Genomic DNA, 27,516 nt, shown 5'->3' with positions numbered 1-27,516 from the left:
CAACCAAGTTTACTGAAATTCCATACCTTTCTGTGACTCTTTGGGTATTTGTGCCGTTCCGATGCATCAAATTTAAAAAATGGTATTTCCTCCACAAAACATTTCATGCATTACATATAACCCTCATACACATAGGGGCAACAGGTGGTTTTTCGTCAATAATTCACGTGAAAAGCGTTGGATCGCGACAAAATTGTACTCTCGAGCCTCGAGCCCATCCTTTTTGACCTTCCCTGAAAATATCAATACCTGGACCCAAATGACCATGTTTACTGAAATGTCATACCATTTCATGACTCTGGGTTTTTGTGCATTTTTGATGCATCGAATTTAAAACATGACAATTCCTTCACAAAACATTTTATGCACCACATCAAACCCTCGTACATATAGGGGCAGCGGGGGTATTCGTGAATATCTCACGTTGAAGCCGTTGGATCACGACAAAATTGTACCCTCGAGCCGATCATTTTTTTTAATACCTGGGCCCAAATACCGTTTGTTTATGAGCTATTTCTGGAGATCGTGTCGGGCCAAAGAATCTCACTTGAAGAAGTTACAGCGGGTCCCGATTTTCTTGATACTTGTCACAGACGTGAATGGGAACCAATTTTAAGGCCATATTCCGTCACGGCCAGCCGCCAGCACGCTCGTTCTTTCTGCAAAGCTCCAGCTCCAGAGGCCGAGAGGGCTGTGTTCTGATCGACTCTTCTCCCTTACGTTAGCGGCAATGAAAACGCCAATAGACGGGCGACGGTTAAAACTTAAAACATTATAGTATAGTTGCTTTTGCACGACTGTATGGAACGGTGAGCAGCTACATGCTAATTGGTAGGTATGCGCCAGCCAATCAATTCATGCTGTGTGAATTTGGCTTGGACACATATTTGAACCCTGGGGCGCAGCAGTCACGGTGTTTGCATCACCAAGAGAGCCATTCATTCTAAAAAGATAGGCTTTCTCAGAGGCCCTCATTACCCCCGCCGAAAGGGCTCCATTACCCCCAAAGGGGGCATGCCCCACCATTTGCCGACCCCTGATTATTCTAACCGATCTTTTCTTTATGAAGCATCCACCATCCGTCCTATTTTCAAAAGACTAATTTCCAATTTCAATAGAAGACTTTCTGTCAGGGTTTCCATCTTGGGATGTGCTTACCTCAAGTTTGCTCACCACTCATTGCTGTTGTACAGTCCACAGCAGAAGTAATGTGTGGTTTCAGTCATGGGTATGTTCTGCTTCTGAAGCCTAGGAACGATTAGCCAGACTGCAACGAGACTTTAAATGTAGCTTTCATGTATCTTCACCCTTGTAGCTACAACTTTATTTATTGACGTCTTCTTTTCAATCAGTCCGCATTTAAAAATCGTCGGTCAAAGCCATCCGTTGAGATTGGTAAAACCACACATTACTTTAGCGGTGGGCTGTACTTTTGAAGTCGAGCTCTATTCGTTCTGGAAGAAGAGATCGATGCCTCCTCTTTGATAACGTATTTTTTCACAAGCACGAATCACAGGTAACAGAGGTACAGCAACACCATTTGGGGTTTTTAACGTTTATTGCAAGGAGTCCTGCTGTCTGTTCGATATTAATTCAGCTTATGTCTCCAATGACTTAAAGGGACAGTATCACCATTTTGATGAAATTTGACATTGCATAGGCCCCACCTTTCTGGTCCGGGAACTGAAGACCGATCCTCGAAATTCCACACCGTTATCCCGCTATCGCCGCTCAAAGTACGAAAGGTGTACCACACTTTGAATCGTGCTTCACTATCTTCACTGTTTAAATGTTTGCGCCGTTTTGAATTGACCGCCAGTAATAAAACTTTTACCCTGGTCATTTCGTCAAATTTTATAAAGCCAAAACGTTTTTCGCACTTATTCATCACCGTTAAATTCATTAAATAGTCGTAGGCAATTTCCGCTGTTTCCTTCGGATTCTAGCGGCTCAACAAAGGAATTCCTCCAGCTTGAATCACAATCTCCCTCCAATGTATGACGTTTATCACGTGATTGTCACGTGATATTTTCTCCCATTGTCAATTGTCACGTCCAGTTGTCACTCCCTCCAATTGTCACGTTATATTTTTATAGGCAATACCTAAGGCTACCTCTCCCTAAGGACAACTCAATCAGAAGAACGACCGCGTAAGCGTAGCGTCAATAATGTATTATCTGCGCCAGTTCTGTAGTAATTTTGCATGCTTCCAAACTGGCGGCCATGCTTGTATAGTGGTGGTTCGCTCATGAAAATGAATCATGAAAATGAAATGTGGTTGCAATATTTTTCACCGAGTTCGGTCCTCAAACTATGTTTTTCTGATTCAGAAAAATAAGAAATGCTAGTAAAAAAAAAATCAGCTCCATACATGGATTTTTTTTTCGATGATACTGTCCCTTTAATAACTCGTAAATTTTTGTTCGACCCTTTCACCATGTGGTTTTGGATCATAAAATAAAGAGAAAGGGAACTCTTTTAACCCACGAGCAGCTGGGGGGGGGGCATAAAGTTGCCCCCCTTTACGTTTTGTGAAATATCTCCGAAACCTGATGAGCTACGAGCGTGAAACTTGGCATAGCTTCAAATGAATACCTAGGCAATGTTTGAGGAAAGTTTGGTGGTTGTAGCACCTAAGATGACGTCACAGTGACGTCATAAAGTTTTGTCGTTTTCCGATATGGACCGTTTCTGATGACGCTGAGCATGAAACTCGACTGTAAATGAACTAGACAGCACCTGCTGGCATCCTAAAACATCTTACTACACTTCCATCTAGTTTCTGACCAATAATCGGCCCTTTATATTCGGTCCCATATATGTGATGCATCGTGAGGAATATGAGAGTCGTAAATCTATAATTTCATTTATGACGTCACTGTGACGTCATTGCAAATGGGATCGACACCAAATTTAGACACAACCTTGGCTAGGTATTCAGGAAGATGTGTGCAAAGTTTCGCTTCTCTATCTCTTCGCGTTGCGACGATATCGTCGCAGAAGTAAAGGGGGGGGGGCAACTTTATGCCCCCCCCCCAGCGGCCGGCGGGTGGCGCGGAGGCCCAGCGGCCGCCGGGTTAAAATCGCTTTTGTATGCTAGTCGAGGGTGTGATCTATACATAGTTAAAAGAGAAAACTTTGAAGATGAAATATGAAGCGCGTCAAATCGAATATCATGTGGCATGGCTGGTCTGGCCACTCGTCATGACACAATCTCTAGTTTCATGCGCTGTCGTTTTCCGCTTGTTTTTCCCCTTAAACCCGTATTGGAACTTTATCAACCGTTAGTTTTGCCTTATAAGTCGCTGATTGACGGCGGGTTTCAACACGCCCTCTCACCCGTTGCATATTGTAGTCAGCAGATGTCTCCCATTCCCCTAGCATTAGCTTAGCAACAAGCTCTTAGTAGGTCTCCCAGGTCTCACAGTAGATCTCAGGTCCTCCTGCCTTTACCCGCCGGTCGTTTTTCCACGACCTGAGATCCCTCCCGCTGCCACCATACCGCACGGGGCTGCCAAGGCTGCGGCAGCTCGGGCCCCCATATAAGCTGGCCCAGCTCGGCAGAGGGCATACTTCTGGTGCTCGGCAGCAGTGCACAGAGCTCAACATGAACGCCAAGCTGGTGGTAAGCGAACTATTGCTTTGAAATTCACATTTGCTTTTGTTTGCTGTTTGAATTTTAATCATTCGATTTTTGTAGTTTTTAGCTGTCAATTGTTAAAAATTCGTATTATTCTTTATTTCGTTTTATAGCTATTTAAATGATTTTTGTGCGATTACGCTGCACCGATTCGGCATTATCCGCCGACTCTTTATACCTACTATATCTTAGCACAATGATGTTTCATTACGTTTTCATCGTGTAATGCTTTCACAGATTTTACTTAAATTCCAACCTAGAAATTTAACAAGCTCGGCTGACCAACATGTCCTTATCTCCTCAGTTGGTCGTGCTGGCCGCCCTGGTGGCGCTCGCTACGGCTTCCGGGCCGTACCCGCGCTACGGCTACCGGCACTACGGCTACGGCCACCCTGGCTACGGCTACCCGCACGCGCGCTACGGCCGCTCCCTGCGCTACCACGGCTACCCCGGCTACCACGGATACGGCTATGGCTACCATGGTTACGGATATCCTGGATATCGTGGATATGGCTACCATCACTAAATGCAACGGCCAATTGTCTTATTGGGCCAGATGCTGGATCAAACGGATTTCGAACTGCGCTGCTGTCTTGTCTTGTCTTTGTCGAATACATATTTCAGCAGAAAGTCATTTTCATAAATTCCGGTTATGAACGTGGTCCTCGGGCAATGGGTGTGTCTCGGAGACCAAAGACGTGGTTTGGTGGCCGAATGAATGCTGCTTCTCGCTCCTATTTAAATGGCGAACGAATGACATTGATCGCCCGTCTCACCCTAATAACACGAGGATCAATGGTTTGGAGAGTAAGGTCGTAGCCTGCTACGTGCTGGGAAAGTCAACTGTTTTTTAACGTGCTGGGCTGGTCTACTGTTTTTTTTACGCACTGATTAATTCGGTGGCCACGATCGTGAAGAAAAACGTGAAAATTTCAACAAATGGCTAATGTCACTTTATATTGGTGGCATCGTGGCACACATATTATAACCATACATAATTGATTTTGTAGAGCTTGTTTGACGATTTATTGAGGCACCAACTAAAGTTGCAATAGATAATTCCATACCCAGAAATGCTCCGGTTATTTTTAAATAGAAAACACAAGCGAAAAGTGTTTGTCTATATCAAACAACCTGCAGTTAACAGCTAACAAGCAAGTTTCGATCAACCTTTGGGTTGTCGTCTGTTGTTGTCCGAACGGGATTTGGAAAAAAAGGCTGTTGTTGCAGGATGCCGGGAGACCCTTGCTGTTGTCGTTGCCTCGTTGCTGCCAGGCATTTTTACTCGATATATCACATTGAAACGGATCCATTCTTCACAGCATTCCATATGTGATTTGTTTCGTTTCTTAGACAACAGAAATTGGTCATTCATTTATTCAATAAATAACACTAGCAGCTGTGGCTAAAAGGAACGGAACATAATCATGAGAGAATTGCTAACCCTAACAATGAAAATTCCTAGAAGTAGGTGAAGCCTTAATGGCCGTATCCGTATCCGGTTCCCACCAGGCCGTATCCGCCGCGGGCGTATCCGTATCCGAGGCCGAGTCCGCTGCCGTATCCGCGGGCAAGACCGGCACCGTAGCCGTATCCGCCGTAGCCAGCGCCGTAGCCAGTGCCGTAGCCCTTAACGATAGTCTTGGTGATACCATGTCCGTATCCGCCGTACTGGTTGCTGTGGGATCCGGAGATGGCGTTTCCATATCCGTGTCCGTATCCGTAGCCGCGGGCGAGTCCGAGGCCGTATCCTCCGTAGCCGCCGAGGCCGTATCCTCCGTATCCGCGGGCCAGACCCAGGCCGTAGCCGCCGTATCCGTATCCGGCGCCGTATCCGCCGTATCCGGCTCCGTAGCCGGCTCCGTATCCGCCCAGTCCGTAGCCCTTGACGATGGTCTTTGTGACGCCGTGTCCGTATCCGCCGTACTGGTTGCTGTGGGTTCCGGAAACGGCGTTTCCGTATCCGTAGTATCCGGAAGCGGCGGCCACCGCCACAAGAGCCGTCAGGCACACGAACTGAAGAGAGAGCAATGGGGCAGTGGTTAGTTCATGTTGTTGAGTAAAGTTATTGGCCGTTTCAAGTTTTGCATGTGCAAAATGCGACGGGAAATCCTGAGTAGACTCGTAACTTTTTACACGATTGTTTTGCAGCTGAAGTGCTCCGATTCTTAAATCATTACGCTTCTTCTTATATAGACGGGTCAAGTGAATTTCATTTGCAGAACGATCTATTTGTCCGTGATCAAAACGCTATCTGGAAGTTGAATCAATTCCAAATGATCTCATTAGTTGACTCAAATAACCCGAGTGACAACGGCAGCATTCCCGGCCGTTTTTACCGTCGCCGGCCGCGTTGTAATTGTCTCACAACCGCCGCCGATTATACTCACAGTCAGGGAGCTCATGGTGTTCACTGTAGGGGTACCGGTGACCGAATGATAGCGACAGTCTGTGATCAGGTTATATACACACTCACTGGTTTGCAGCGCGGCCTGGGGCGGTGGACCACCAGCCAACGCCCCTGAGATCGGGCTTCGAAAGAACCCGACCCGTAGTCACCCGGCAGTGAGGTGCATAGCTCTCCAGAACCTGATCCTGAGACACTGAGAACTTAGTGAGGAGGTCTCCAAACCCTGATCCTTAGAAGTCTACACATAGCTCTCCAGAACCTGATCCTGAGACACTGAGAACTTAGTGAGGAGGTCTCCAAACCCTGATCCTTAGAAGTCTACACATAGCTCTCCAAAACTTGATCCTGAGACACTGAGAACTTAGTGAGGAGGTCTCCAAACCCTGATCCTTAGAAGTGTACACATAGCTCTCCAGAACCTGATCCTGAGACACTGAGAACTTAGTGAGGAGGTCTCCAAATCCTGATCCTTAGAAGTCTACACATAGCTCTCCAGAACCTGATCCTGAGACACTGAGAACTTAGTGAGGAGGTCTCCAAACCCTGATCCTTAAAAGTCTACACATAGCTCTTCAGAACCTGATCCTGAGACACTGAGAACTTGGTGAAGAGATTTCCAGAGCCTTGGAAGTCTACACATAGCTCTCCAGAGCTTGATCCTGAGACACTGAGAACTTGGTGAAGAGATTTCCAGAGCCTTGGAAGTCTACACATAGCTCTCCAGAACCTGATGCTTTGAGCCTTCTAGAACCTACAGCTTAGTTACGAGGAACTGAGCATACGACTCTCCAGTACCTGATCCTGGACACATTGGAAACTGAGCAACGAGCGTAGTGGTCTCCAGATTCTGATCTTTTAGAAACTGGAACTGAACATGGAACTGGAAACTGGAGGTTTCTCCTTAACCAGATCCTTGCACATCTTGAGCTAATCACAGAGCTGTCCAGCACCTGATCCTTTGTCATTGTTACCTGAACATGTACTGGGTTGCCCAGAAAAAAAACGTTCCCAAATTTGTCAATATTTCTCGAAAGGCGTTGAAGATACTTCTCTGTCAGTAACTCGGCTTTCCAATATATGGCAAAGACTTGCCTTATCGCATTCGGCTATTGTTGGATTTGAGCAAAACATCGGAATTTATTTTACGGTGGATTCGCATCACAAGATATGACCTGTTTTAAGTAGATGAATGCGTGCCTTATGCTTCGATAATTGACACAAAACATAACATTCTGTATTTTTTCCGCTGATGATAAACTTTGCCTTCGTTGCTGAAGGCTTTTTGCTTATAAGGCTCAAGGTTGTCTCGAATTAGGTGTTATAATAAAACAATACCTATTTATAGTAAAACAATATGTGAAATGAGTGTCTCTTTCTTTTAGCGGATTTTTTATCCATTGAATACTATGATAAGTTGCACCTCTCAGCAACTGATTCATTTCCAACATCGATTATTTCCTCGGCTCTTGTAATAGGAGTTAGGTCGAGGGACAGACCTCTGAACACTAAGTTCTGTGTCGTAAGGGGTGTACTGAAGATGTTTTGAGGCCTAAGTATATGGTTGAGGCTGATCGAAATTCTAACCAACGTTACGTAATCGCCACGCCCTTTTTTATTAAACCTTTACTTTATGCTTCTTAGCCATGCGTATTGCGTGCCTAATGGCGTAGGATTTGTGTTAGTGCTACGCTGCTGTGCGCGAATGCAGTCGCCTCGGCTCGCCAAACCTGCGCTGGTATACTGTGCCGGATGGCTGACTGTAATGCGGCACAGTATACCACCCAGGCAATTCAGTTCCTTCATGGTTATTGGTTATTGTAGACTGCGGTCTGCAGATAAGCCGATATGATTTCATGGATGCAATAAAATGTTTTTGAATACACCTCTATTTGTTATATGTGAGCCGCCCATAGGTGCATCAGAAACGTCATTTAAATGTATTATAAAAGGCTGACATTCATCAGTTAACCCAGTAGATTCAGCCGTGGATGCCTATTGCCCGCCATACGATTAACAGTACCGTAGTCCGTATGACATCTCATTATTGTAGCGCCCAAACGTCCGGAGACGTATCGCTGTAGATTCAAAATATCATTGCTAAGAAAACATAGCTTAGCATATGGTGGGTTTTAATGATAAAATATTTACATGATAAGAAGTTACGCATCTTTTTTTCGACGTAACGTTATTTAGACGTTATTTTGGATCTCTACGAATCTTCCTCTGAATCATCATGATGACTCACAGCATGGTTAATGGTTATTGTTGACGCTTTGGTGCACTCACAAGTCGCTGATGTCGGAAGGACACCCTTTCCGACATGCAGTTTAAAGTAAATTTATGTCTGTCTAAAATCTCATGAAACGCACCGATTTCATTGTTATCATGTATTTTCTAATAAATAACACTAGTTCATATTGCAATAGTACGGCATAACACGTCAACAGGACACTCAATTCACAGACCGACAGCACGTCCCCGAACTCTAGTGGCCGTAGCCGTAGATTCCCGAGCCGTAGCCGTAGCTCAGACCTCCGAGGCCGTAGCCGCCGTAGCCAGCGCCGTAGCCGTACCCAGCACCGTAGCCAATGGTGCCCACCTTGGCAATACCCAGGCCGTAGCCGCCGTATCCACGGCCGAGTCCGTATCCGTATCCTCCGTATCCGCGGGCCAGGCCGAGGCCGTATCCTCCGTAGCCGCCGAGGCCGTATCCTCCGTAGCCGCGGGCCAGACCCAGGCCGTATCCGCCGTATCCGTATCCAGCGCCGTATCCGCCGTATCCGCCGAGTCCGACGGTTCTGACGACGGCCTTGGTGACGCGTCCGTATCCGTATCCGCCGTACTGGTTGCTGTGGGATCCGGAGATGGCGTTTCCGTATCCGTAGTATCCGGAGGCGGCGGCCACCGCCACCAGGGCCGTCAGGCACACGAACTGAGGAAAACAGAAGACAATCGGTAAGGTCAGGACATTGTCTCACGTATTGAAGATCCATGAGCTTGAGAACTGAAGGTTCTGTAACGAATGTATCACATTTTCACCGTGCAACAGTAGTTATTTTCAAGATGACATTCCGTTTCACGAATTTGGTTGTGCTCGATTGTGATGAGATCAATGCTATCAACGCTTTTTCCGACAATATTTTATGGTCTTTGCACACATGTAGGCGTGTTTTCTTCTGAAGCCTCAAACGCTGCTTTCCAAAGTCACACTCGATCATAAAGCTTCAGTCACTTTCGCGTGTAACCACGGCTTTGAATGTTCGTTCCACTCACAGTGAGAGAGTTCATGTTGATCGTTGTGCTGGAACTGAGTCGAGCGATACAGTCTGATCACCGGCACCGGTTTATATACCCGACATGTCATGTGACCGCCCCCTGGCAGCCTGTTGTGGGAAGGGGAGGGGTGGTGACTGATCACGTGACCGACCCATGCACTGCTGTGGGGAGGGGATGGTGGCCGGTGACAGGTCCGACCCCGCCCCTCGCTTTTGGTTTGCAGGGTTTGCGGGGTAGACGGCCTGGAAGCGTTCTGATTGAAGGGCACCGAAATTGAGTGAGTCTCACGCTCTGATTCTAGGCTACACAGATTCTTGGTGATACAGGGTGTCCCAAAAATAATGTCACACCTTTCCAGCGTCCATTGCATGATAATTATAAAAAATGACAGTTGCGCTTTTCTTACATATGTATCTCCCCTTTCCCCTGATACAGGCAAGCATATACGGTCCGGCGCGCCAGACATCAATTTGCCCAGCTTCTTCTTCATCGAACGTGTCTGGTCAGTAGAGGTGTCCTTTTTTGGGATCCAGGTAACCCGGGGCGATCCAGGTAACCCGCCCCGCCCCGCAACCCTTCTCCAGATACCCACAACTACCCGCATGGGGACCTTCATTGGTAGCAGCCCGCAACAACACGCATAAAAGCCAAAAAGTTTTTCCACTTTCTAGTCATATTTTTCCAGGACATCTTACTGCATATGTTAAGTATTCTAGGCCATGCTTCAGCATATTTGTTTTCCATTTTCAAGGGGAAATCTTCTTTTGTTTTAGATATACAGTTTCTGATATTTTTTATACCCGCATAAAACCCGCACCCGGGTATTTCCTGGTGAGGCAACCCGCTTAAAGCCATGCGGGTTTTGTCTAATGTCTACTCACTCATTGCGGGCTGGTGGGTCGAAAAAGGGCATCTCTACTGGTCAGTGTACCTTCGGTTGGTTCTGGCGCCATTTTGTCAATCTTTTCCCGGACGATGGCCCTCAGATTTTCTATCGGCGACAGGTCGGGGCTGTTCCCCGACCTTTGGTCGCCATCCCAGAATACCGGGAAGTGCGATCGACACCACTTCTGCGTCGTTCTAGCTCGATGAGCCGGGGCACCGTCCTGTTGACAGATGACCCAAGACATCTTCAGCAGAAGCTTTCGGCTGGAGACGTGGCTTGCTGGGTCTCAGAGATAACCTCGGGTACCGATGGATTGTCGACTTGGAGACTGGATGACCGTTGGCAGTCGGCCTCATTGCCAGTTTCCTTGTGGACAGGATTGGCCCGTATTTATCACCGCGCTTCGCGATGACGATTCGGCATTCGCGCTTCCCGCTGGCGGAAATCTTCCTGCCGCGACCTCGCTTGTTCTCAGGCGTCTATCCGACTCTGTCGCGTGACAACCAGCGCCAAATCGTGCGGCGACTCACGCTTAGTGCCTCGGCGACCTGGCCCATAGGCGGCGGAACGGGGAGGGCTCCGGGGCACCGTGCCCCCTTTGATTTTGGTATTTTAACATTAGCCCTATGGGCGTTGCATGGAAAGAATGGAACCAAAAGTCGGCAGTGCCCCCCTTAATTGAAGGTGTTCCGCCGCTACTGACCTGGCCGTGTGTCATGCCGCCGGCAACCATGCCGACTGTCCGGCTGCGGGTCGATTTGCTCTGCAGCCAGTAGCGGCGGAACACCTTCAATTACGGGGGGGGGGCACTGCCGACATTTGGTCCCATTCTTTCCATGCAACGCCCATAGGGCTAATGTTAAAATACCAAAATCAAAGGGGGGCACGGTGCCCGGGTGCCCTCCCCGTTCCGCCGCCTATGTCTGCGGCTTTTGCATCCTGGCCACCCGGTACGCGCGCGCCGGGTACTGCCCCGGAAATGACATTCATTCACCCTCTGACCGGTCAGGGTCACAGAATTCGAAGGTCACGTGACTAGAATGTAACCAATATGGTTTGGGGGCCAGTACGGTCGAAATTATATTGAAATTGCGCCGTAGCAAGTAGAATCAAGGTTGTGAGAGGGTATGACAATAATATCAGGACACCCTGTATTCAGTTGCGTGATGCTGTGCATTTTTCATGCAAAATTTGTGGTCAAACTCTACTCATGTGATGTGAGACTTCCATTTGATTTGCTGCGTATGGTTTTTTACTCTGTTTAGGGGGCCTCTCCAAGATGTATAAGTATTAACATTACGATTTAATGACAAGTGCTCATTTATCCTTTGTAATGCTCATGTCGCAATACGTTTGGTATAATTGGACGATGGATCGATAAAATATATAATTTTTCCGCTGCTGCTGTTGTCAATGTGTTTAATGGAGCAACTGCTACATCTCAAGACCTTTCTGAGTTTCAGCATAGCGTTTTATATTATTGTTGTTTTCATTATTTGTCAGGTGAAAGACTTATATAGGTGTTACACGCAGACGTCAGTGGGGCGCGGGTGAAGGGAAGTTTTTTAGTGCATGTTTCGGTCAATCAGAACTTCATTGATGTAGAGCTGGTGCGTTTAAAGCTTGATAAATTGGACTGTTTATTTTCTAATAAATAACACTGGTTCATATCGCAATAGCACGGCATAACACGTCAACAGGACACTCAATTCACAGACCGACAGCACGTCCCCGAACTCTAGTGGCCGTAGCCGTAGATTCCCGAGCCGTAGCCGTAGCTCAGACCTCCGAGGCCGTAGCCGCCGTAGCCAGCGCCGTAGCCGTACCCAGCACCGTAGCCAATGGTGCCCACCTTGGCAAAACCCAGGCCGTAGCCGCCGTATCCACGGCCGAGTCCGTATCCGTATCCTCCGTATCCGCGGGCCAGGCCGAGGCCGTATCCTCCGTAGCCGCCGAGGCCGTATCCTCCGTAGCCGCGGGCCAGACCCAGGCCGTATCCGCCGTATCCGTATCCAGCGCCGTATCCGCCGTATCCGCCGAGTCCGACGGTTCCGACGACGGCCTTGGTGACGCGTCCGTATCCGTATCCGCCGTACTGGTTGCTGTGGGATCCGGAGATGGCGTTTCCGTATCCGTAGTATCCGGAGGCGGCGGCCACCGCCACCAGAGCCGTCAGGCACACAAACTGAGGAAAACAGAAGACAATCGGTAAGGTCAGGACATTGTCTCATGCATTAAAGATCCGTGAGCTTGAGAACTGAAGGTTCTGTAACGAATGCATCACATTTTCGCCGTGCAACAGTAGTTATTTTCAAGATGACATTCCGTTTCACGAGTTTGGTCGTGCTTGATTGTGATAGATCAATGTTATCGACGCTTTTTCGACAATATTTTATGGTCTTTGCACACATATATAGTCTGGCAAACCTAAGAAAGAACGGAGTTAAAGCGCCTGAATCACTATGCACGTGTTTGATCACTTGAAATGTATGGCTCGGAGAAGTTTGTGTGAAAAGTTGTGACAGAAAATATGCTCTCACAATATAAATGCACATGCATCAACGGCTGCAGCACTTAAGATCCATTCTTTCTTAGGTTTGCCAGACTATAGGTATGTTTTCTTCTTTGGTGACAAACACTGCTTTCCAAAGTCACACTCGATCTGAAAACTTCTGTCACTTTCGCGTGTAACCATGGCTTTGAAAGTTCGTTCCACTCACAGTGAGAGAGTTCATGTTGATCGTTGTGCTGGAACTGAGTCGAGCGATACAGTCTGATCACCGACACCGGTTTATATACCCGACCGGTCACGTGATCGACCACTGGCAGCCTGTTGTGGGGAGGGGAGGGGTGGTGACTGGTCACGTGACCGACCCATACACTGCAGCGGGGAGGGTGTTGGTGGGGGAATGGGGTCGGTAACAGGTTTGACCCCGCCCCTTGTTTTTGGCGCGCAGGTTCGAGGAGCAAATTACTGAAGGTTACTTGATTGAATTACGTCAAAATTGAGGGAGTGAGAAGGTAGCGAAGGTAGAAGGTGGGTTCGTAGTCAACGTAGGTACGTGTGCGTACCGTGTCGCACTACGGTTTTCAGTATCTTGCCACCGATTTTGAATAGCGGGGGACACAGACTTAGTGAAGCATTACCGTCGTCAGTGGAAGGGCAAGCGGGGCAATTTTCCCCCTCCCAAACCTTAGACCGGGCACCCCCTGAGATCGATACAGACCTGGTGAGATTTTGACGCTAGGGAAATGGGGATATTTTTCTGAGAATGGATGTGATGTTGGGGTCGGTCAGAATTGATAGCCGCAGACGTCAAAATCTTTTCTTTGACGCCACTGTCAAAAGTCAACTATCAACCAGAATATGGAGCGGTTCGCATTTCAACGCCAGGCTTGATTTCAATTATCCGGAATTGGAGGATGGAAAGCATGCTTTAGCATGCTTTAGCATGCTTTCCATTCGGAAATTCTCATTGGGGAGGGACTGAAAATAAAAGTTGGCTGGCCGTGTCCGGTTGTGTGTGTGTGTTTGTGTGTGTGTTCAAGCATTTCGGCATCTGAAGCCCAAACGGGTGGACCGACCGGGACATGGGTGGCACCGTTCGACGCACTGATCCTCCGGAACGACGATGATGCCGGTCCCGGGTCGATCCACACATCGTGGCACGTGCCACGTGGCGCCGGGCGAAGCACTGCAAAAATCTTTTGTCAGGGCTACAGACCAAACTGCCGGCGGCACAGACGCCAGACTCGCAGAACACTTGCAGCCCATATTGAGCCAGTTTCCAGGGGGGTCACCGTCTGCGAGGGGTGCACACCGCGCGTGCCAGGAGCGGGAACATTTTTCGACAAGAGATCCTCTGGCCTGGGTAAATTTTGAACTAGCGAGATCAAATTTGGTACACTGGTAGAACTCGACAAGCGCTATAAAGACATGTAAAAATGGTCGTGGTAGGGTGCACGGTGCACTGCTATCCACGTGCCAGCAGTTTTCACCACTCCTAGGTATTGCAAGGGCTGTAGACCAAGTGGTTGAACCAATCAGTCCGAAACTTGCTGGCCGAAAGCAGTAGCGTTGAAACATTTCATCCTTTGGCGATTCTGGCACCGTAAAATACACCTAGCACGTGCCAGAGCCTGGACCAGACCCATCGACCTCTCCAGTGACCTGCACCAGGTCCACTGACCTCTCCAGTGACCTGCACCGGACCCAACGGCGCCAACTTTCTACTGCGTCGTTTCCAACCAAGATTGCTGTTCCGCCCCCCCCCCCCTTCCCGGGCCGGCGCCGGGTCCACCACAGCATCCTGGCTGTGACTGTGGGACTCGGCGGTACTAGCCCGGCTATCTGACGTCCTTCCTGGCCGGCTGCAGCTGCACGGTGGCCGTCACCCGGGACTCGGCGGTACTAGCCCGTCTATCTGACGTCCTTCCTGGCCGGCTGCAGCTGCACGGTGGCCGTCACCCGACATGTGCCGGTCGCGGAAGTTCGGAGCTGCGCTTTCGGTGCAGCCTGGGACTGCGGATTCAAGTTTTCGTAGGGTGTGCATTGTGAAAGATGTGGGGATTTGGCCTCCGGCCAACGTCGAAGTGCCAATTCCCAAAAAGCTAGCGCCGCCACTGGTCCAGAATAAGCCGGTTCTAAAGAGCGGGGCGGGTAAAATGTCAAAATTGACGGTCGCAAAATGCATGAGCAATGAGCATCCCACGTTCATCTGATGCATGGGCAGAATAAATATGCGTTCCATGAACCGAAAGATTTGTGTGTCGTTTTGAATATATTTGAATGCATTTGTAATAATTTGGTTTATTATTTACATCATCATTAATGCATGTATCGAGAGGCATATACAATAACAAATATCAGTGCTAAGCGCAAAAAAAAAATATTGTGGTAATTCTTCAGACTTCACTAGCATTGATGACTCTAGCAGACACCTTCTACAGCTAAATACGTACGTACTACGTATGACAAACAGACGCAGTTGATTGAATTCAACAACCTGGTGCCATCATTAGTTTTAACTGGTCTTATGGGCGCTGTGGCCCGCAACGTTCTGTCGCTCCGTTAATCGCTCCTTCAAAATAGAGAACGGCCAACAGGCAAACACCTTCCATGAATGGTGCCCTCAAGTAGTCCATCGCCTTCCTTTGTGAGCCTTCTTGGATAGGATACTGAAACATAAAATACCTTGATAAACAACACAGACCTAAATTATTGGGGTAACAAGAATATGATGGATTAATTTGCCCGCAACATCAGTGGGGAGCAGCCGCTGCGAATAGCGTACCACTCCCCCCGCCAATCTGAACGGCGCTACCCGAAACAGGGTGGCCATTTTGATCACCTGCCCTGAGCGTAAGAAAAGCGGAACGAGTTTTTTTCGAATCAAATGTCCACCAATAGCTTTTCCAATGATGCGTCATTTTACTCTGCTGAGTGTTCCTGAACAAGTCGTGGTAGTAGCATGCTACTTTATTTAATTTCAAAATGATCACCCTGTAGATGAGAACGGCGCTGGCGGGTTTAGGCGGTAGGTTTTGCCTTTTACATTTCCGGCTATATCTCAGAAGCTAATCGATATGCGGTGAAGCCATTTTAGAGGATCGTGGCAGGCATGTGTACGAATAAATCGATCGCATCTTCAGCCCTTAAAAGCTTAAGACGAAGAAGATATAGCTGAAAATTTACTAAATTTCATAGGGGCAAAACCTACCGTTAAACCCAGCGAGACCCTTACCTATTCCTTTGATGTAAGCTCAGGCTGAAAAGCTTGATGAATTTGACTATTTATTTGATAATAAATAACACTAGTTCATATCGCAATAGCACGGCATAACACGTCAACAGGACACTCAATTCACAGACCGACAGCACGTCCCCGAACTCTAGTGGCCGTAGCCGTAGATTCCCGAGCCGTAGCCGTAGCTCAGACCTCCGAGGCCGTAGCCGCCGTAGCCAGCGCCGTAGCCGTACCCAGCACCGTAGCCAATGGTGCCCACCTTGGCAATACCCAGGCCGTATCCGCCGTATCCACGGCCGAGTCCGTATCCGTATCCTCCGTATCCGCGGGCCAGGCCGAGGCCGTATCCTCCGTAGCCGCCGAGGCCGTATCCTCCGTATCCGCGGGCCAGACCCAGGCCGTATCCGCCGTATCCGTATCCAGCACCGTATCCGCCGTATCCGCCGAGTCCGACGGTTCCGACGACGGCCTTGGTGACGCGTCCGTACCCGTATCCGCCGTACTGGTTGCTGTGGGATCCGGAGATGGCGTTTCCGTATCCGTAGTATCCGGAGGCGGCGGACACCGCCACCAGGGCGGTCAGGCACACGAACTGAAAAAAAAAACAAGAAAAACAGGATATAAGTGAAATAGCAAACTTTTTTCGTTTCATGCTAGTCTGCGATTTTAAAGCGATTTCAAGCAGTGACCCTCGAGAATAGTTTGAAAAAAAAATCAATAGATATCGAACATCGGACTCTGAGCTTGTTTGGGGCTGCCTTGCAGTGGGCAACACATGCTAAATTATCCGGCATAGCTAAATCGTCGCAGCCTAGCACGAATTAGCCTCTACTTTCTTCCACTCACAGTGAGAGAGTTCATGTTGATCGTTGTGCTGGAACTGAGTCGAGCGATGCAGTCTGATCATCGACACCGGTTTATATACCCGACATGTCACGTGACCGACCACTGACAGCCTATAGTGGGGTGGGGTGGGGGTGGTAGCTGGTCATATGACCGACCCTTGACTGCCTGTAGTGGGGAGGGGAGGGTTGGTGACTGGTCACGTGATCGCCTCCTGACTGCTGTGGGGAGGGTTGGGGTGGCTCCGAGTCACCTGACTTCGGGGAGTTGGGGGTGGTGGGGGGCTAATTTGCTAATTAATCTGATACGTGTTTTCGTGCCCCTGAAATATTAAACTTTATTTTTTATATGATTATTTGCAACCTGTAGAATTTTACAACTGTTTTTCGCATTTGCAAAAATTGATTTATATTGAATTGCGGTTCCTTGAAAGCCGGCATTGAACTGCTACATTTTCATTTTAAACCTTGGTGGGCAGTGCACCCACGCACTGTAAGGTAAAGGCCGCCCCACACTAGACCTCGCTTGCGGGTTGCGAGTCTGCGGGTTTTGGATTCGCGGGTATAATATTCATTCTTGGAGTGATAAACCCTCGCCCGTATAGGGGGGTTGAACGGACCCCCTCGGTTTTTCGCGAATAACTCGCGTAAAAAGCGGCCGATTGCGACGAAACTTTCAGTACCCTCGAGTTGATCAATTCTACACCTACCCTGAAAATTTCATGACCCTGACCCAAATGATCTTTGACCTGTGACCTACCTTTCGAAACCATGTTTGGCCGGAATCGCGATTCGGCGTATGTCGGCTCGCATTAGCCGCGCGTTTCCAGTCTTTTCGTGGTTTCAAGCGTTCAAACATGTGATATGATGTTGCCCCGATGCATTAGGGTGGGAGTCAAGGTCACCTGAAGGTCAAGTCAGGTCATTTACCTTTGATGACCTTGGTTCACTTTTTCGAGCTTTACATGTTTCTACGCTAGTTTTTGGAGCTGAATTCTTATTTAGAAACCATATGAACATTTACGAAGTAATTTTGGTACCTTCGTAACATGTTACGAAGGCACCAAATTCTTTTTTGGCATTTTTAGCATAGTGTGTTTGTCTGTGTGTGTTTTTTATGATGTGAAGGGTTTTTATGGACCAGTATGGTCTGCAATAAAGTTTTGTCTTGTCTTGTCTTGTCTTGTCTTGTCTTGTTACTCGTCACGGGCAATCCGGTCGTTTTTCCGCGAAGCTCTAGCTCGATCAGGGGCGAAGCGGCAAGGGGAGTCCAACGGACCCCCCTTATACGTTCGCGGCTGGAAAACACCAATACGGGCGAGGGTTAAACCATTCTCTTATGGTCACTACATGAATGCAGTGAAGCCGGTACACCCTCAGAAAATTGCATATCATCGCAATAACAGTACTGCGAACCGAACTTCGACTTCAACAGAACACATCAGAACTCGCAGCCCTCGCAGCGAGGAAAATCGAAAGTTGACTCAAAATCAACTTTTGGAATGCGATGCAAGTTGGCTCGCATGCTAAAAACATGCAGACTCGCTTGTTACATGGTGGTGTGGGTCACTCAGCACAGAGTGATTTCTTTAATCTTAAAGAAACCCGAAAATCCAAAAACTCGCAGCCCGCTTGCGAGGTCCAGTGCTGGGCGGCCTTAACTGTCTAATATCATTAAGCGTCATGCAAAAGTCACTGACTTTCTTGGCTCATTTGTATTCTATTCAAATTTTTGTTCGAAGTATCTCCTTATTTGATGCTGTGTTAGCAAATCATTTCAAAGATTACCGTTCGAATTGGGATTTATTGACGGCGTTGCGTATCATCGCACTTAAGCACACGAACTTTTCTCTTTCGGCTATCATTGACCGGCCAAAACAAACTTTGGTGCTACGTTCCTCTTAGCCAAAAGTAGGCAGACTGTCGCATAAGGCGGTATTTGATATCTGGCCCGCTATTTTTTGTGGTTGTTTTGTTTGCGCCCAATTGCCAGTAGCATGTTGCTAATCATTGCCAATGCTTGATTGTCCATAGTTGTTTGGTCTTGGCCTTGTGGCAATCTTCCTTTCTTTGTGTTAATCTGGACTGGCGTAATAGCTTTTTACTTGTGTGTTACCTGTAGTTGAGCGTTTAGTGCACGTTAACCCCTTGGCGCAATACTTGTCCTTGAATTTGTAGTGTGCAGTTTTTGTGTGTCAGCTGCCAGCTGTGGAACCCGGTCAATCCGTGCTGTCGGACAACTTTTTTCAGGGTGTGTTGGAACGTTTTCATTCAAATACATTCAGGGCTGTTTTCACCTTCGCAGAAAAAAAAAATCCATGGAACAGTTTGGGACAGTACATCACTTTTTATTTTCGTCTGGTGTTGAAGAAAGTGATGCAGTAGAATCCGGTTAATAAATCCTCGGACAATAAATTCAGCCGCTTATTGTGGCCACTTGAGCTGCTCACGGATTTTCTCCATACAAGCATAACTGACTCCGATTAATAAAACTATCGCTTAACCCGCGCGGGGCTGGGGTCTCCAGCCGAACGCGCGGGGCTGGGGGGGGGGGGTAAATTTTACCCCCCCCCTGTTATATCCCGAACTAATGGTCCGATTTGGAAAATTCAAACGCCAATCGAAAGCTCTCATCACGAACTACTAAAAACATGTACTTAATTTAAAGTTTGAGGTCAAGGTCAAGGTCAGGTCAAGGGTACAAATTGCAAGTTTCTACAGTATCGGCCTTGCACCGTAGTTGCCGAAGAATGGAGTCATGGACTGAGACTGATCGCCCAAAACGTGTTCTTAGGCTACCAAGACAATATTCGTTGCATACAATATCATTCAGAGGTCAAGGTCAAGGTCAGGTCAGGTCAGGTCACCAAAAAACAAAATATAGAAAAGGGCATGTGCGACACATGTTTTATGGGTCATTTTACTCATAGAATTCAATAGGCACACTCAATAAGTGATATGGACCACCTCTGGATGAATTTCAGGTCGAGGTCAGGTCAAGGTCAGGTCAAGTGAGGTCAAATTTTGAAGTTGGTTGTTAAGGCCTAAAAAGGTGTCTATCTGATGCAGTTTTTCACGGCGAATCGAATGGTGCTATTTTTGTTTCCGTACGAGGTCTAGAACTTCCAAAAAAGTCATTTTTCAAAAAAATTGTGTGTCATGACGTCATAAAATTTTGAATAACTCCCACATTTTTGAACCGATTCTTCTAAAATTTGGTATGCAGGTGCACATAGACCACTTCTCTGACATATATTCCGGTTTTTTCGATAGACTCAAAATTTTGGATTTTATAATGATTTTCCCAAAAAAGTCAGTTTTTTGAAAAAAATTTAGGTCAAAATCCAAAATTTTCAAAAAACCGAGATAGCCATTTGATAGGCAAAGTGAAATTACGTATAACCTTTTTTGTTACGTTTTGATTCCTTTGAAAATGAAGATGTTAGCGGCGTTTGAACTTTTGCCGTTTTTGAGGCGAAAATGGCGAACATGACGTCACTAAAACGTCAATTTCTCAAAAATTTTCCGACGGATTTCGCTCAAATTTTCAGGGAACGTGTCCAATTGATGTAAGAAAAGGTACTGAAAGTTTGGCGGCGCTGTGCGCCGCCGTTTTTGAGATATCGCAAAAATTCGCGAGGGGGGTAAAATTTACCCCCCCCCCCCAGCCCCGCGCGGGTTAAAGGTAGACTGCCACCTTTTTTCCACAAATCGGTTTTCACTAGAGCTGAGCCACCTATGTCCCAGACTGAAGTCGGTTTTCCGAAATTCGAACCCGTTTGCGAGAAATCGGAGACCAAAGTTCAGTTTGATGCCATTTTTTTAGTCCAAGAAAACCGACATCTCTACTGTTTATCGATAACTTTGAAACATGAATTTTCTTATCTTTTGGTAAATATATGTCAAAACTTTGATTGTTTCGAGATCAGAGAAGAATTTTGGAGTGTCAAAATAAAAGTTAAACTTATATATTCAGTAGTTCATTTTTTCCAAAAAAGTGTGGGAAATGGGGTTTAACATGGGCCGGACCCATTCCAAATGAGCCATGATTTTTAAATGTTTTACGAACTTAAATGCAAAATAGATTAAACATGGCCAATTTCTTATGAAATCATATCTATATATTAGTAAATCATAAAATACCTTACTTTTTCAAATAAAATGTAATAATCTTATGACCTTGAAGTCTAGTGATGTGTAAACATTGTCGCTAGACATTAACCGATTGATAATTGTATGATAATCGACAATTTTTTTTTCGCGATTCACGTGATGATACTTTTTCAGGTGAATTCTAAAATTTTGTTTTGTCCAGGGAATAAATCATAGGCCTATCTGAGAAAACTTTTTGAAGGTGGCAGTCTTCCTTTAAGAAGTCCAAAATGCCGTGTCACCAAGGTGGATTTATCAAGCAGAGTCTACTATAGCTTTAAATCTGTTCCGCTTACATGAATTTCCATATACATTTCTACAATCTATAATTGCCTGATGACTTTGAAGATGACTTTCTATGCTTCTATAATTTCTGTATAACTAAGGGCTGTTTGCGCTGAACTTAAGCCTGCCGTTGATCACCCACCGGGCCTGATGCATCTCAATGTGCCATGGTCGTTGCGACCAAGATTACTTTACTGTTGCGACCCCCACCAGACACGATTTGGTAGCAGAGTAATGACGTCAGCTGGTTTTGAAGTTTTCCCTTCACCCATAAGGCTTACACACAAACTGGTCAAAGTTTGAGCCAGGATTTACTAGTCTGAGAATGCAAAAAGCGATCAAATTTTGGTTCAAACGTGCGCATGCGCACGTGCGCACGTGCAGTTTTACATCCCGAGAACGGCTGAGCCGATTGCGCTCAAAATGGGCGCGCGGTAAATACCGGTTAGAAGGGTGGCCTCCGTAATTCCATGGAAATCTCGCATAAATTAAAGGTGTGCTCTGGGCTTAATAGTGTAAATGTCCATTGTGATCCTTTGCTTTTCTTCTTGTTTTTTTTTTTTCGTACCTGCTTATTTACGTTTGCTGTATGTTGCTTCGTTTTTTTTTTTTTTTTGAAAGAGATAGTTGAGTTTCTTTGGTATAACAAGCAGTGCCTATTCACCTGTGATATTAAATGATCCCTTTTTCTTTTAGCCATTTCGGTAGCTCATGTCGTGTATATACAGTGCGCGCAAGCACCCGTGTGATAGATACAGATATATAAATTCCTGTCATTTATTCAATAAATAACAAAGCCAAAAGTAAAACACATCGGTACATCATTTCACACTGCAGACAAAATGAGTACGATAAGTTAGTTATCAGTTCAATAGTGTCACAAGGGAAGTTTAGTGGTATCCGTATCCGTAGCCGAGACCGAGTCCGTATCCTCCGTATCCGCGGGCGAGTCCATATCCGTATCCTCCGTAGCCGCGGGCCAGACCATATCCGTATCCTCCGTATCCGCGGGCCAGACCCAGGCCGTATCCGCCGTATCCGTATCCAGCGCCGTATCCGCCGTATCCACCGAGTCCGACGGTTCCGACGACGGCCTTGGTGACGCGTCCGTATCCGTATCCGCCGTACTGGTTGCTGTGGGATCCGGAGATGGCGTTTCCGTATCCGTAGTATCCGGAGGCGGCGGCCACTGCCACCAGGGCGGTCAGGCACACGAACTGAAAAACAGGAAAAATGATGCCGTTAGAAAAGTTGAAAAACGCTACTGAGGAAATACGAACTGTTATTCAAAATATCTTTCTGAGCTTTGAATTTACTCTCCATTCATGTGTACCTGATTTGAGCATGAGCCAAACTCAAACAAGATCTAAAAGTTCGAAGCTAAATTGCAAGCGAGAGTTGGTACTGGGCCCTTGCCGATGCGACCGGATTGTCTTCCTTCGGCTGCTATTCCTTGGCTATTCCTGGGCTATTCCTTGGCTTACTCACAGTCAGGGTGTTCATGTTTGGTTGGTGTGTTGGCTGACTGAGCTGGTCAGGAGAGCTGTGCCTTCCACTTCTCTCAGCCGGCTTATATACCGAAAAGCCCTGGGCATACAGGTGGTCAACATGACTAAAAACATACCGGTGACCCGCCCCCTCCCCCTTGGGCAGGTCCGGAGGGCGGGGTCGGAGTTGGGTAGGGGGGGGGGGGGTCGCCGCGAGCTCCCGACTGAGGAAGCACTCTGACGTCTATGGGCTTATGCTGTTTGCGTGTGTAAGCTGGGTTATGTATGATATATATTCTGGCCCTGGTTGTTAGAATATGTTCATAATGATAACTCCGGTAAATCTGGTAAATGAAACCTGAGATTAGTATGGATTGGTCTGGTACTTTTTTCCCATTGGGCAGTAGAGCAGGTGATTCAGCATTCAAAGGCAAATTTCATTTGTATTTTCCTCCCATCCAGTACGATCTTAACACATTTATATCTTGTGAGTTGTGACATACAGCACTGCCATCATCATCATCATCATAACCAAATTTATTAAACAAATTAAACAAATAGCCACATGCAAAGTCGTGGGTGTCCAGAGGCTTTTCTCCTGGTTTGAGAGGCTTACATCTCACAAACTGGTGGGCCGATTGACTTGCGGTAATTTTTGTAGAGTAGCTCAAGCTGCATCCCTTCTAGCAAACATTGGACTTTTACCGATGCATGAGGGTGACCCCCCACTGCATGTGCGACATGTAAAATGAAGAAGCATGAAGTATCTTCCCATTACAATAACTCGGAAAATACTGGGGCGATTGAGCTGAAACTTGGCAGTTGACATGTGTGTAGACACCCACCGGGCAGTACATTTCATGAGTCACGGTTAGGGTGTTGCTGCACGTGCGCATGTGCAGGGGTCGCTTCCAGATCTCGATAACAACTGGACCGATGGCGTTAAACTTTGGTACCTATACCTACGGCTAGGGAGCGGCGAGTAGGGTGACGGGCTTAAGTCAGTTGGAACTAAGTTTGCACGTGCGCACGTGTAGTGTGCCGCTTCTACATCTCAAAAATGGCGTGGCGAATTACACTTAAATTTGGTGTGCCGTTAGCGACCGGACGGGCCCCCACAAGTCAGCAGGTGGTACCGCACTTAACAACTTTCGCACGAGCAGGGCTCACTCGCGCTTGTTCGTCGCCCCCAAAGGCGTCTCAAATGCATGTAATAGGGTAGGGTGGGGTAATTTGAACATGTGGGGCAATTTGAACATAGTGTGAATAACAGAAAATTACGGAAAATCCATAAGTGGCATGACAATAAGACCAATGAGAGAAATTATCGTAACTAAAAGGGCTATCATATGAACGGGGTTTAAAGTTTCAGGGAATGAAGATGTTGACGCACAGTGTAAAAAATCATTTTTGCAAGGAAAAACGCCTAACAACACGTCATTGCAACTTCATTGCAGCGCAAAATCTTGCATTGCTAGCGCCTAATACGCAACGGCTTTTGTTGTATAATGACCTAATCAGTGTCTTCAATCCAAGAAATTTGCTTTTGAACCCTGTTTTTTTAAAATGGCAAAATAACTTTTAGCGTGGGGGGCGTTCCACGACAAATCGACAAGTGCCCTGCACCCTCATATTTTATTTTTTGCTTAAAATTGGTCTAATGGGTTGTGATGGGCGGGGAAGCCAGCTGTGACAAGGATTTTTTTCTTCGAACAACGGTTTCCGAGATATAGCCTCGGGCAATTCCTGAAGGTCGAGCTGCAGCCCTATGTTTGGCGGCCTATAACTCAAAAACTATTGGTTTTCTGCGATAAAAACTTATATGGTTCAACTCACAATCAGCCAACAAACATTTTGGCTATTTCGGATTTTCAATTTTTGAAAATTTTGATCACGTGACCTTTTGACCTATTTTTCGAAGAGTGACCTTGATATTTTCCCCACTGAAAGTTGCAATTTTGTCTGATGACGATTAAAGCCTTATCAATTGTCATTCATATGCGAAAATAAAAAAAGTGGATATCGCCCTGCGTTGACCTCAGGTCAGGTCATTTTTATGACCTGTCCATTATTACGAGCGGGAGCGACAGCGAGATCTCGAGAATAAAGCAAGATAGCGACAAGCGGTAAACGGTGCAGGTTACACACGGATAAGGTCTATAATTTTTACTGAGGTCATTTTCAGGTCAGGTCAAAGATGACGTCACAGGAGCAAAAAGGAAGTCAAAATTGCGGCACTACATATATACCAGTATAGCGCCTTTTGGGGCGACTAACGGAGCGAGCGAGGGGGTGAGTCTTGCACGTGCGAAATTTCGAGGGGGTACCTCCAACTGACTTGTGCACGGCACCCTACTGACCGGTTTCTAGCGATGTGCCAAATTTGAGCACAATCGGCCCAGCCGTTCTCGAGATCTGGGAGCGGCACCCTGCACGTGCGCACGTGCTAAATGGGTCCCAACTGACTTGTGCACGGCACCCTACTAACTGGTCCCTAACCGTGTACCAAATTTGAGCGCCATCGGTCCAGCCGTTCTCGAGATCTGGAAACGACCCCTGCACGTGCGCACGTGCAGCAGCACCCCAACTTTGGCACATGGATATGCATTGCCTAGTGGGTGCCTACCTACATGCCAACTTTCAGCGCAATCGGCCCAGTAGTTACCGAGATATTGCAACAATTACAAAAGTGACACCTCTTCGTTTTGCACGTGGCACGTGCATAAGGGGTCACCCACATGCATCGGGAATAGTCCAATACTTGGTAGAAGGAATGAAGCTACCCTACAAAAATTACCGCGTGTAAATCGGTCAAGTGGTTGCTGAGATATAAGCCTCGCAAAAGCGTGACCACGGCCGGCCGGCCGGCCGGCCGCTCATACTCAGAAATTTCCGTTAATCTAAGGAAAGACTACGCTCGCTTCGCTCGCTCCGTAATGAAGTTTTTCTCGAATAACTTTCAAGGTATCCCAGCTAGGAACAAACTAATATCACCATCGTGATCCTCTCATCGATCCGCATCGAAACATATGTATGTTGACCTCGAAAGGTCGAAAGGTCAAAAGTTGACCTTAGGTCACGTGACCTAAGGTCAACTTTTGACCTTTCGACCTTTCGAGGTCAACATACATATCATTCGATGCGGATCGACGAGAGGATCACGATGGCGCTATTAGTTTGTTCCTAGCTGGGATACCTTGAAAGTTATTCGAGAAAAACTTCATATATATGTAGTGCCGCAATTTTGACTTCCTTTTTGCTCCTGTGACGTCATCTTTGACCTGACCTGAAAATGACCTCAGTAAAAATTATAGATCTTATCCATGTGTACCCTGCACCGTTTACCGCTTGTCGCTATCTTGCTTTATTCTCGAGATCTCGCTGTCGCTCCCGCTCGTCACGTGACCTAGGGTCAACTTTTGACCTTTCGACCTTTCGAGGTCAACATACATATGTTTCGATGCGGATCGACGAGAGGATCACGATGGTGCTATTGGTTTGTTCCTAGCTGGGATACCTTGAAAGTTATTCGAGAAAAACTTCATATATATGTAGTGCCGCAATTTTGACTTCCTTTTTGCTCCTGTGACGTCATCATTGACCTGACCTGAAAATGACCTGAGTAAAAATTATAGACCTTATCCATTTGTACCCTGCAACATTTACCGCTTGTCGCTATCTTGCTTTATTCTCGAGATCTCGCTGTCGCTCCCGCTCGTAATAATGGACAGGTCATAAAAATGACCTGACCTGAGGTCAACGCAGGGCGATATCCACTTTTTTTATTTTCGCATATGAATGACAATTGATAAGGCTTTAATCGTCATCAGACAAAATTGCAACTTTCAGTGGGGAAAATATCAAGGTCACTCTTCGAAAAATAGGTCAAAAGGTCACGTGAACAAAATTTTCAAAAATTGAAAATCCGAGATAGCCAAAATGTTTGTTGGCTGATTGTGAGTTGAACCATATAAAGTTTTTATCGTAGAAAACCAATAGTTTCTGAGTTATAGGCCGCCAAACATAGGGCTGCAGCGCGACCTCCAGGAATTGCCCGAGGCTATATCTCGGAAACCGTTGTTCGGAGAAAAAAATCCTTGCCACAGCTGGCTTCCCCGCCCATAACAACCCCTTACACCAGTTTTCAACGAAAAATAAAATATGAGGGTGCAAATTTAATTTTTTATTTGTCGATTTGTCGTGGAACGCCCCGTGGGGTAATTTGAACATAGGGTGAGAATTTGAATGAAGACAGGGATACCTCCGAAAAAAACAGCGCTTCCAGTCTTTTTTGCCAATATTTTCGACCATGGGTGTAACTTTGTATACTTTCGAGGTCCCATGTGGGACCCCAATGCGAACATTTGGGACCCCAATTGTCATTTTGGGACCCCAATAGTGGAGGCCCCCGAGACGCATCAGCTTCTTTGCAAACGGAGGTCCGATATTCATATAAAAGGTTCTCTGTTTAAATAGGAGGCCCCTTGGACAAATCGGAGGCCCTGTTGGACAAATAGGAGGCCCCCTGAACAAGTAGGAGGCCCCCTGAACAAGTAGGAGGCCCCCTGAACAAGTAGGAGGCCCCCTGAACAAGTAGGAGGCCCCCGGAAAACAGGAAGTCCCCTGGAGAAATAGGAGGCTCTCTGGACAAGTAGGAGGCCTCCTGGACAAATAGGAGGCCCTAGACAAATAAGAGGCCCCTAGACAAATAGTAAGCCCCATGGACAAGTAGGAGGCCCTCTGTACAAATAGGAGGCCCCCCTGCAAAAATAGGAGGCCCCCTGGACAAAT

General features: G+C 46.9%; 5 protein-coding genes across 8 annotated transcripts in view; 2 read left to right on the top strand and 3 right to left on the bottom strand.

The window, feature by feature from the left end:
• Positions 1-27,516, top strand: part of LOC122372821 (putative sodium-coupled neutral amino acid transporter 10) — a 72,804-nt gene that overhangs the window by 24,261 nt on the left and 21,027 nt on the right. The gene's annotated exons all lie outside the window — the stretch shown is intronic.
• On the top strand, positions 3,292-4,271 carry LOC122372829 (prisilkin-39-like). The gene is made up of 2 exons (XM_043350429.1): positions 3,292-3,625; positions 3,945-4,271. The coding sequence occupies exons 1-2, from the start codon at positions 3,608-3,610 to the stop codon at positions 4,164-4,166; spliced, it is 240 nt and encodes a 79-aa protein (XP_043206364.1). The 5' UTR covers positions 3,292-3,607; the 3' UTR covers positions 4,167-4,271.
• On the bottom strand, positions 5,003-6,064 carry LOC122372825 (keratin-associated protein 19-2-like). Its single transcript, XM_043350423.1, has 2 exons — positions 6,031-6,064; positions 5,003-5,656 (listed from the first exon to the last, which is right to left on the bottom strand). The coding sequence occupies exons 1-2, from the start codon at positions 6,043-6,045 to the stop codon at positions 5,120-5,122; spliced, it is 552 nt and encodes a 183-aa protein (XP_043206358.1). The 5' UTR covers positions 6,046-6,064; the 3' UTR covers positions 5,003-5,119.
• On the bottom strand, positions 8,423-22,822 carry LOC122372826 (keratin-associated protein 19-2-like). 2 transcript variants are annotated; one of them, XM_043350424.1, is made up of 2 exons: positions 22,727-22,822; positions 8,423-8,982 (listed from the first exon to the last, which is right to left on the bottom strand). In XM_043350424.1, the coding sequence occupies exons 1-2, from the start codon at positions 22,739-22,741 to the stop codon at positions 8,536-8,538; spliced, it is 462 nt and encodes a 153-aa protein (XP_043206359.1). In that variant the 5' UTR covers positions 22,742-22,822; the 3' UTR covers positions 8,423-8,535. The 2 variants fall into 2 exon arrangements, with proteins under 2 accessions (XP_043206359.1, XP_043206360.1); XM_043350425.1 differs by lacking the exon at positions 22,727-22,822 and adding an exon at positions 9,324-9,360.
• Positions 15,994-16,842, bottom strand: LOC122372827 (keratin-associated protein 19-2-like). The gene is made up of 2 exons (XM_043350427.1): positions 16,806-16,842; positions 15,994-16,551 (listed from the first exon to the last, which is right to left on the bottom strand). Exons 1-2 carry the CDS (start codon positions 16,818-16,820, stop codon positions 16,105-16,107), a joined length of 462 nt encoding a protein of 153 aa, XP_043206362.1. The 5' UTR covers positions 16,821-16,842; the 3' UTR covers positions 15,994-16,104.

This window comes from Amphibalanus amphitrite, unplaced genomic scaffold (assembly GCF_019059575.1).
Source record: "Amphibalanus amphitrite isolate SeventyFive unplaced genomic scaffold, NRLGWU_Aamphi_draft 001405F_arrow, whole genome shotgun sequence".
NCBI lineage: Eukaryota > Metazoa > Arthropoda > Thecostraca > Balanomorpha > Balanidae > Amphibalanus > Amphibalanus amphitrite.
Note: the sequence above shows the minus strand (reverse complement) of the source record. Positions and strands in the feature narration are given on the sequence as shown.